The 11,179-nt window shown below is 33.2% G+C and overlaps 3 protein-coding genes across 4 annotated transcripts; 2 read left to right on the top strand and 1 right to left on the bottom strand.

Annotated features, from left to right (window-relative positions):
• Positions 1-153: 153 nt before the first annotated feature.
• LOC149734610 (uncharacterized) lies at positions 154-2,142 on the bottom strand. Of its 2 annotated transcripts, none has more exons than XM_089880003.1 (3): positions 1,713-2,142; positions 1,300-1,452; positions 154-583 (listed from the first exon to the last, which is right to left on the bottom strand). In XM_089880003.1, the coding sequence occupies exons 1-3, from the start codon at positions 1,819-1,821 to the stop codon at positions 390-392; spliced, it is 456 nt and encodes a 151-aa protein (XP_089736129.1). In that variant the 5' UTR covers positions 1,822-2,142; the 3' UTR covers positions 154-389. The 2 variants fall into 2 exon arrangements, with proteins under 2 accessions (XP_089736129.1, XP_089736128.1); XM_089880002.1 differs by having other exon boundaries at positions 154-586; positions 1,713-1,976.
• A 661-nt stretch (positions 2,143-2,803) lies between these two features.
• LOC149734609 (NADH dehydrogenase [ubiquinone] 1 alpha subcomplex assembly factor 4-like) lies at positions 2,804-4,997 on the top strand. The gene is made up of 3 exons (XM_089880001.1): positions 2,804-3,078; positions 3,768-3,869; positions 4,203-4,997. Exons 1-3 carry the CDS (start codon positions 2,898-2,900, stop codon positions 4,490-4,492), a joined length of 573 nt encoding a protein of 190 aa, XP_089736127.1. The 5' UTR covers positions 2,804-2,897; the 3' UTR covers positions 4,493-4,997.
• Positions 4,998-5,000: 3 nt separating this feature from the next.
• On the top strand, positions 5,001-10,571 carry LOC149734608 (tryptophan--tRNA ligase, mitochondrial-like). The gene is made up of 7 exons (XM_089880000.1): positions 5,001-5,142; positions 5,794-5,955; positions 6,736-6,915; positions 8,280-8,388; positions 8,881-8,979; positions 9,591-9,790; positions 10,227-10,571. The coding sequence occupies exons 1-7, from the start codon at positions 5,041-5,043 to the stop codon at positions 10,491-10,493; spliced, it is 1,119 nt and encodes a 372-aa protein (XP_089736126.1). The 5' UTR covers positions 5,001-5,040; the 3' UTR covers positions 10,494-10,571.
• Positions 10,572-11,179: the final 608 nt, after the last annotated feature.

The raw sequence follows: 11,179 nt of genomic DNA, 5'->3' as shown, positions 1-11,179 counted from the left end.
GGTATTATAACAGCCTTAGCCTACGGGATGGCCTATCAATATCTGGACCAATTACAGGTCTAAAAGTTTGTCTTTATCAGAATAGTCCACCCCAGAGATAACAGGTAAACAAACTGTCAGCCTTCTGTTTTTTTACATATATATATTGAACTATTACCGTGTATTTCGACACTATGCCGAATCATTGTATTTATTATTATAACACGAATGACACGAAATATTAAACCGGTAAAAAAAGTGCTTGCTAAATGACTAGCGTTGTTAAATGTTTCAAACACAATCAGGATACTGTATTTGCATATTCTGTGCTAAAGGTGTCCCATTTTACCCCCCAGTACCACAATATAACAATATTAATTTTGTACATTTTCGGGTTCTGCTTATTTTTATTAATTGTCTAAAATTTGAACTTTAACTTCAGCTTCGTAACCAACTTTCTTTAACTCCTGGTTTATATTCGTTGTGTTGTCCCTCACCGATGCCATTAACTTTTCCATAACGTCCACTGATTTTATTTCGACAGTTGCTTGAAGGTCTTTAAAGGAACACAACTCAACGGTGACAACATACTCTGTGTCGCAAACTACTGCAAAAAATAATTAGAGGTAACGTTACCATCGTAACTGATATACTTATTCTCTCATGGCGGATTATTTAGGGTTATAACATGCCTGTCTTACAGTATAACAAGTGTGCTAGCTTTATAAATCTGGTAGGTTATTTTGTCCAAATATATTATGTACCATAGTGCCTGTATTTATACGAAATACCAAAAATGCATGTGAGCAATCGTTTATATGCTCAAGCAGCAGTCTATACAATGTGCGTAAAGAAGAAAAAATCTTTAGTTAACGGTGCAAGAATTCTTTGTTTACAATCTCGTATAAATAGGCTACTCTCCTGGATAGTGTATTGTAAACCACGTTTATTAGGAATACCACCGTCGAGTACCAGAATTAATAATTCTTTTAACGCATTTGTAGATTTTTTGCGGGTTTTAAACCGGATTCTTTGAATTTATACAGAACTTATAGTTCGGCTGAGTGAATCAAATGTATAAGTGAAAACACCGCTTAACGGGCACACTTGTATTTACTTATATACTTACGCCATAGTTTAACAATAAAAAATTAAAAAATCCACAAAACAATCACCCACTAAGTAACATACTTGGTAACTCCTAAGTTGGCACGAGGTGTTTGAAACACCCGTGTTATAAGGACTGTCGTTTTCGGGGCACGCGAGGGTAAAGTATAAGTTATATACATGCAACTAACCTGGAAAAACTTAATAATGTACCTGATTGCACAGTACTTTCAACCGCACGTTCAATTTCCTCTGGAAACAACATCCAATGCTCAGTAATGGTTGTTCCAAACTTCCCTACATTTCTGGCACTGCTAGTGTTCGATATAATCAACGCCACACATCGTTTGTTCTTTGCAATTTCGCCTTTGAAAATAAGGTTCACAATTTTTAAAATTAAAAAAGACAGACTCACTGACAGAAATTGTTACTATAAAAAAACTGCGGGGTAAGATGGGATACCGTTAACTCCTCGTGTTTGGAACAATTAACGATCTTTTGGAGAACGGGAATATGGTTTTGTATTACTTTTAATATTCTTCATTTACTATAATATGCGAAAAAAAAAATTAAGTAAAAATGTATTAAGTACCCTAACCTACTATAACTAATGAAATAAGTAAAACCTGATGCTTTGGTTGGAGTTTGACTCTCAACAGTATAATCAGGTATCCGATTGAAACTGACTAACGCTTCGTATTCTTTAATGGCAGATGTAAGATTGAGTTCATCCATTGTGGCAACAACAGCATTCAAGTTTTATCAAGGTGATCTGTATCACGTACATAATTTTAATGTATAGATGGTTTAATTACTGCTCAGTCTCTTTATTCAAAGTTGGCACGCGTAATAATGTATAATATACACCTTTCTAAGCATTTGTAAATGCGAACAGTTTAACAGTGTCCTTAATCGCACACACAACGATTTACCGTAAGAAGATGTTTGCGACGACCAATTTAAGGTATACAATAATTTGTAATCAATTATATTTTGGTCAGAACCTAACGTTAGCTGCATATACATGGTAGCTGCATACACGTTTCTACTAGTAGGCATTGGACACAAAAAAGCTTTACAAACTATAAACACTTTATAAACTATAAACACTTTATGAACTTTTAAAACTTTAATGAACATCTTTATCATTCAAACTAAACAAAACAATGAACAGAACAGCAATTACTATTAACAAATCAGGATACGGTCACATGCGTAGGCGCACCTGTCTCTCGCTATGACATTATTTCCGTTGACGTATTATGTTGGTACGGCTGCTTTGCTTTCATTTGCATAATACCGCATTTGCATTTCTTAAACAATATTCAAATATAGTAGGGTGGGGGGGAGACTGGACACCTTTAACACACATGGCCTATCCAAATGTCCTGATTGTGTTTTAAACAATAACCAACGGTCTATGGGAATCGTGAGGATGCGAGTTTATATTTCTTTGAATGTTCTTTGTATACTACCAAATTGGACGAGAAAAAAAGAAAAAGCTTTCCCATCTTTCCCCATCCGACTATAAAACTATCTTAAAATTTAACGCTTCTTGAATGGAATATAAATTTCACTTAATACGTATAGATTGTAATATCTATAAAGAAAAAAATACATAAATACATATAGTGCATTAACCTATGTACATGTATTTCGACACAATTCGCATCAAGCTTTAAAAGTGAACTACGTGCCCAACAACTTATAGGGGTCCGTTAGGGGATTTCCCTTAATTTTGTTGCATGTTTTCAAAATGTTTCAATTTGAGAATTTGAAGATATAGTTTACGTTAATTTTTGTAGTTGATCATGGGATTTTTTAGAAAATTTGCAGATATCGGAAAGTTTCTTGGTAAGCAAGCCCAAGTAAAGGCAAAGAAACCATTGCAGCAATACAGAGCTATGGAAAGGGCACAAAAAGTTATTGAAGAACATAAAACCAATCCTAAACGAGCACCCATGAATTTACCAAACAGAAAGTTTACAGAAGGTAAGAATTTGTTTGGCTAGTTTGATATCATGTTCTATGCATCGCCTATATATATTCTTGTACATCAAAATATGAATAGGCATTGAGGTTTTGATTTAAAATGTAAACTTTACTATAAATGTATAAAACAAAATACCACTGTTAAATTGACTGTCATTGCCCCCCTACTTTTTTATTTATCTATTACATTATATTTTATATTATATTTAAATACATCATTAAAAATTGGTTTTAAGTTTTATAGGTATCACTTGTGCTTTTTAAACTATTAATAATAAACTTACAACTTGAATTACAACTTACATATGGGCCTGTCTACGTTAGACACATGTATGTTACAGCTAAGGTGCCAAAGTTGTTACCGCGTCTGCCCCCAACCCCGAGGTAATAGGTTCAATGCTCATCCTTGTTACCATTGTGGGAGTTGGCATATGTATCCTTGGGCAAAACACTTATCGGCAATTGCTCCAACCCAGTAGTCACTAATGGATTGTCCAAATTATTAGCTATACATGAAAATAAAAAGTTCCCCTCCAAAATAATCACCAACAAAGTAACATATAATTACATGGTAACTTGTAAGCTGGCATGAGGTTTATAAAACAGAACACCCGTGTTATAACCACTGTCGTTTTCCGGCGACGCAAGGATAAAACAAGTTGCTTTCAATTATGTTCATTTGTTTACAGAGGAAATTGAAAGTTCAAAGAAATATTTAAAAGCTACTTTAGAAGTTGACGACAAGTTTATTTCAAAACTATCCCAAGTTAAAGTTACTTCGGATGCTTCAGGTAATTATTGAAAAAATATGTTTAGGTATTTTTACTCATAAATATTACTCTAAATAACCAGCACATGTTAAATAGAACAAAACCTAAAACTAAGTTGTAAAATAAAAGTTGCATAATGTCTAATTTAATCAACATGCTTTTAAAGCTATATCACTTGTACTCAAGTGGGCACTACACACAGTTACAATGAATGTACAGCCCTGCAACGTGGTATATTTTTAATATTAAAATGTTTCTAGGCAGTTTATAACAGTGCATAAACACATTTGAGATATGGCTGTCAGCAACAGTGTCAGTGTATATGTCATTTGTGTTTTATATTTATTTATTCAGATATTTCCAAGTTTACTTCTGATCAACACAGCCATGAGAGGCCTAAAGAGTTGACAGAAAAATTACCAATAAAAGGGAAATTTCTCTTCCAGTCTAATGAACCAACTGAAATACCAAGAGGTTTGGCCGAAATACAAACATTGGTAGATATTCTTCATAACCATAAACTTGACCCAAATGATTGGACAGCTGAAGTTTTATCTGAAAAATTTAAGTTGCGAACATCTGACGTTGCGGGTCTTTTAAAATATTCTGCTTTAATTGATCCACAAGACAAGGGAAAACTGTGATGTTTTTTTTAAGTAAATGGATTCCTGTTCCACAACAATTGGATCTTTTTGATTATATTAACTTATAGTAGGGTGGGAGGAGATGGGACACTTTTTCATTCTATTTTCTTGTCCCATTTGGTACAAAACAAAGAATAATCAAAGAATCTTAAAACTATATGCCCACGACTCCAACAGATCATTGTAATTGTTTAAAACCCGATTAGCATATTTGGATATTATGTGCTAAAGGTGTCCTATTTTCCCCACCCTACTATATATAGTTCGCCATATTTGCTACTGGAAACTTTTTTCAAGACAATCAGACACTAAAAAATAAATAAATCCAGTTAAACTCTTGTTTTAAAAAAACGTTTTAATTGTATAAACAATTGCTGTTGTTTCCTTTATAATATTAATAATTTATTAAAATCAGTTAAATTAAATGTCATTGGAAAAAATTGTCGTTTATGATTACTGTATTTATTGTATTGCAGCTTGCTTAATATTTCGTATCTTTCCCCAGCGCTAACAATAGGTAGCTTATTGTAGCTGGTAATGTTATAATTATGAGAAATCTATCTTCACTTTGTTGTTTATTTTGTGCATACCCTAAAAACAAGTTTCTTTCCAAGTATTTCTCCAACCAAGTTCACACGAAAGCAGAACAGGTTAAATAAATTATAATAAAAATAACTTTTATTATTCTCTTCAATTACGAATGCAAAGATAAAAAATATTTTAAATGAAATGAGTTATTTTGTTGAGTATGCTTATGCTTATTTAAATGCAATAGTTGTTAATTGCTACATTGTTAACAGTTAATATATTTCACTTAAACCAAAAAGTTCGAATTGTTAGTGGTTTAAAACCGATATATACCATTATGTTTCGGTTTAATAGTTTACACGTTTTTAAGTTATTGAATGAGTGTAACTTGTTTTATTCTCGCGTTCTTCAAAATGTCAGTCTTTATAACACGGGTGTTCTGTTTCTTACACCTTGTTTCAGTTTTTGAGTTACATACTGTATGTTACTTTTTGAATGATAATTTTTGTGGTATATTTTCTGTATGGCTAATAATTTTAATAACCCATAAGTGACCACTGGGTTGGAGCAATTGCCGTTAAGTGCCCAATAAAATATACACCTACAATGGTAGCAGCGGTAAGCCTTGAATTCATTACCTCTGGGTTAAAGACAAACTAACTACTTTGCATAGGCTGATGGTTTTAAAAGAATATTTTTCATCACAAGCAATTGCCCTTGAATGTGTTCCACTTTGTTTAAGTACCATTTAAACATAAGCATACTATATACAGATCATCAAAGAAAAACGTGTCATATTTTCTGGTATCCAACCAACGGGGATTCCCCACATCGGAAACTACCTCGGAGCACTAAAACATTGGGTGGAATTACAAGATGAATCTGATGATATTTATTACAGCATTGTAGATCTACACTCACTAACTATTCCTAAGGTATGTGATTTTATGATATTTTTATTGAATAATTCTTAGTAAATTTTTCTGTATATTTTATATTAATCTGTAGTAATAAATATATACGTCTCATTTTTAAATTTTTTAGTGATGGTTTGACAGTAAAATTTTAAAGAATGTACAGTTTGAGAGAGTATTAACATTTAATATCTGGAATAGTAAAGTAGCTTGTAATATTTTGAGTTATATATATCAGTGCTTCTCAACCTTTTTTGGGTTGGTGAACCCCTAAAGTTGTTGCGACGAACTCATGCACCCCTGATTGCTTTAAAGTAAAATGAATTATGTTTCACAATTCCCAGTGATATAAGATATAGAATTCATATAAAAAGAAAACTAGAAAAGTGACTAAATTTGCTAAAAATGTTCAAAACCAAATAATGTTGCTGGAAATTGTTGAAGTTTGTGATGCACCCTTGTATACCCTTTTGTTCTGGTGCACCCCTGGCAAATTTTGCACATCCGTTGAAAAGCACTGATATATATTAACGTTTGATACATTACTCACAAACAACTAATAGTCTAATACTATTTCTTTCTTGGTGCTTTTTCTATCTAATCTAGGTGTAGCAACTACGCTTATTTTCTTACAACTAAATGTTAATATGTTTTAAACTGTAAGCTTGTTTTAACGACTGTTGTTTTGTTGCTATATCCTTATTTTAGTTTAAACTATTTCTAAATCTTCACCATCGTAATCGAAGAGACAAAAAAAACGTTATTATTTGATATTAAAACTTAAGTATTATATTTTGCCAGAGTAGAGACTTCATGCAAGACAGCATATTTAACATTACGGCTTGCTTACTTGCATGCGGTGTTGATCCTGACACAACAGTGTTATATCAGCAATCATCTGTACCTGAACACACACAGTTATCATGGGTGATTGGGTGTATTGTGCCCGTCAATCGACTCAAACATTTGCCTCAATGGAAGGTAAAATATATGTGCAACGTTTTTGTTTTATTTTTTTGCAAATGCTTTTTCAAAAGCTGGGGTGTCTTGTTAAAAAAATATAAATAAATTTAGACATTTGCCTAACTGGAAGGTAATATATGGGCAACGTTTTTATTTTTGGCAAAATTTAGAGTGCCTACCATATTAAATTATTCGTAAAGTGTATAAATTATACAGTAAATGAATAACTACTAAATGGCGCATGTGGTAATTTTAAGCAGATTCTATTCTATTCTAAACATTGGTGTTATAATAACTCAATGTCCAAGCGAAAATGAATAACTTAAAATAGGTGTTAACTTGTTATAACGTAACATGAGCAGTATGAATATGATATCTATGTTATTGAAACCTGCTAATGTGCAATATATGAATTATAATTGAATATTTTAACCTGTAAGGGTGTTGGCAATTGTGAGTGACTTAATGATAGTTGTTACTCTCATTGCTGACATGGAGTTACATAGCGTATATGCATATTGCTATTATAGTATGTCAATCTGTAAATCTGGTGACTTGCTGTGGTTTAAGTTTGAGTGAATACCTAAAAACTGAAGAAAGTTATTACCCACTTCTACCATTATGCTTGAAGCTCTTACCAATATGCTGACTAGTTTGCCAGACACAAATTAATAAAAAGTAACCCACAATATCCACAAAGTTTCAAGTTACATTGCAAGCACAGGCTTGAGGCAGACGCACAATAAGACATCATTGTTATAACCATCAAGTCGTCCTAGCCACATAAGCTTATAATGATTACCGCTTAAGTTGAATGAATGAACCTAATTGATCTATTTACCACTTAACAGGGATGTTGTTTCATATACCTTGTGCTCGCTTACTTCTGCTCACTTACATCATGTATAACTTTATTGGCGATTGTTTAATTTTTTTTATGTGTGGCTGGTAGTTTGGACAATTCATTAGTGACCACTGGGTTGGAGCAATAAACAGTAAAGGTTTTGACCAAGACATTCCCTTAATGTTAACAGATACAACTATGGAAATAGCCTTTAGTGACAATGCGAGTGTTTTAACCACTTTGTCATGGTGACACTTTTAACATAAAAAAGAGGTAATGGGTTCAAGGCTCACTGCTACCATTATGGGCGTATGTGTCCTTGGACAAGACACTTAACGACAATTGCTCAAACCCAGTGGTCACTAACGGGTTGTCCAAATTATTAGCCACATTTAAAAAAATGAAAAACTCCCCCAAAAATATCCCCTTACAAAGTAACATACTTGGTAACTTGTAAACTGGCACAAAATCGGACACATTAAACTAATTTTTATATGATTATGAATCATAACTCATAATTCCAAACAATTGATTGCAGGAAAAATTAGAGTCGAGTATAGATGGAGGGGGTCATATAGGAAGATATACTTATCCTGTTTTACAAACAGCTGATATTCTTCTGTACAAAGCGACGCATGTTCCTGCAGGTAGTACCATGATGCAGAAGTAGAAAAAACAATTGTGAACTGAATTAGGGTGTCTATGTAGTATATACCAATTAAAAGTAAGGTTTTTTTAAATTTTGCACTCAAATCTTGGGGGACATTGACAAATACAGTAATATTTATCAAACATTAAAACTCAGGGTAAAACCTTTTTAAAGTGTCTTACTGGCGGTGCTGAACAGCTAAAACACATGATGTCATTCTGTCTCAAAAAGACATGTCATCCTAGGAAACCCTAACAATACAGCCATTGTTTGGTCTGTCCATAACTGAAACTAACAAATTACCTAGGTTAGCGACCGCTCTTATTTTCTTCCAACTAAATGTTAATGTTTTTTTTAACTGTAAGCATGTTTTAGCAGCTGTTTTTTGTTGCTATATCCTGTCTTTTCGTTTAAAATATTTCTAAATCTTCGCTGCCGTAATTAAAAGAGACAAATAAAGTTGTTATTATTATTCCTTTAAATGTTTCAGGTGAAGACCAAGCAATCCACCTTGTGCTTACAAACGAGTTCGCAAAATCATTTAATCGCATGCATGGAAACTTCTTTCCAGAAACACAAATGATATCAAGTAAATGCTTCTTCTGTGCATATTTATAACTTGTATGTGTTGTAATATTACAGTATTTTTTATTTTATTTTTTGCAATCTTTATTTTTAGTCAATAAACTACGCTTATTTAATCTTGTTTGACAGGGCAATAACAGTTGTATAACATGGGTGTTCTGTTTCTTTGTTTCACACACCTTTGCCTACTTTTGAGTTACCACATATGTCATTTGGTGGTTGATTATTTTTGAAGGATTTATTCTTCATATGGCTGACAATTTTTTTCTGTATTGCTGATAATTTGGACAACCCATAAGATTAGAACAATTACTTTGCGCAAATTTCAAGAATCTTGCCCAAAGACGTGCCTGCTATGGTGGCAGCATCTAGCCTTGAACCTGTATCCTATGGTCTAGACTCTAGAGGCATGCAAATGGCTTGTTTTCTGCTAGGTGTAGCGACCACGCTTATTTTCTTTCAATTAAATGAAAATTAATTTTTAACTGTAAGCATGTTTTGCCAACTGTTGTTTTGTTGCTATATCCTGCCTTTTCGTTTAAAATATTTTTAAATCTTCACTACTGTAATCAAAGAGACAAATAAAGTTATTAATATTTTCACTTCTCTTTACAGATCCAACTTTTGCTCGCATCAGAGATTTTCGTGACCCTCGCGTTAAAATGAGCAAATCTTCACCAAGTATTAATGGAAGAATAGAATTAACCGACACAGATTCGGAAATTCGTTCAAAAATCAAACGAGCTGTAACTGATTCTACTTCTCAAGTAACTTATGATCCTGAAAATAGACCGGGTGTTTCAAACCTTATCCAGGTATTTATATATGTTTACAGAGTTTGCATTTATACTGGTATGTTAGCTGATTTTTTTTGCTGTTTTTAGGACTATTTGTATATTTTTTTATAACAATTAACAAAGTTTAAAAAAAAAAATATTTGATGTCTGATTATTTGTAATTTTTTTACCATAGCATATGTATTGCTTATACATTAATTACTCACAACTGGCGCCATGCCAGAATTGACACTTTTTTAAAAATTTTTTTTATGGTTGATAATTCAGAGAACCGGTTAATGACCACACGGTTGGAGCAATTGCCTTTAAGTGTCTTGCCCAAAGACACATATGCCTACAAAATGGTAGCAGTAAACAGCCTGGAACCCATTACCTCTGGGTTAGAAGTGGCTCGCTTACCATTTTGCCACAACGCAGCCTTAAACTAGGTGATAGTTATCATGTTTTTTAATAGATTCATTGCGGAATGTGTGACATTACCCCAGAGAAGGCATGTTCTCTTGCATGTAATATGGACACTGGTAAATACAAGTCACTCGTTGCTGATGCTGTGATAGAACAATTGTCTCCAATAAGAGAAAAATATCTTAACATTCGAAAAGATGAGGTGAAATTAAAAATGGTTTTGGATCATGGTGCTAAACGTGCACGAGTTGTTGCCAAGTCAAACTGGGAATCCATACGAGAGTTATTGGGAATTAATATAGCAGAAATTTCATGATATTTTTGTATTATATGCATTAGAAAAATAAATCATTTAAAATGATGACTTAAATAAATAAATGTACTTTGCTTTCTCCTCGCGTGGCCGGAAAACGAAGTCGGTATACCACCGGTGTTCATACACATCGTGCCAGCTTACGAGTAACCATGTTTGTAGCTGTATGGGTGCGACATACAATTAAAACTTCTTTCAATTTGTAACGTTACATACCAACTGGTTGCCAGGTAATTTATATTGTAACACAAAATCTTTAAAACGTTTGATAGTAGTAGTGTTGTGTATGTTATTTGCGATAAGAAGTACAGTCTTACTGCCGATATATGTAACCGTTAGGTGGCGTACAAGCCTAAAGTAGTTCAGTTACACACAGTCCAATGCTATGTTTGATCATTCGTGAGCATAGACAGCATTTGTCATTAAGATTTAGTGGGTAGACATTTTCGTTTTGTAAATGGGACAATAGCTGTATAGAAATCGTTTTAATATCAGGCAGACTTTGTAAGCATACTCATATATTTTATGATTTTCCAACACAGTATGTTTGCATTACTGACTAGACGGACGTCACGTTTCTAACTGTCTAGCCGTGTTACATAAGGATGAACACGCCCACTATTGTTATTGTGCGGCATGAGAATTCATAATATGTGCATTGTAACACAATCATATTTACGCACACTTCC

Source organism: Ciona robusta, chromosome 6 (assembly GCF_009617815.1).
Source record: "Ciona robusta chromosome 6, ASM961781v2".
Lineage (NCBI taxonomy): Eukaryota > Metazoa > Chordata > Ascidiacea > Phlebobranchia > Cionidae > Ciona > Ciona robusta.
The sequence above is the reverse complement of the archived record's forward strand: the minus strand, read 5'-3'. Positions and strand labels throughout refer to the sequence as shown.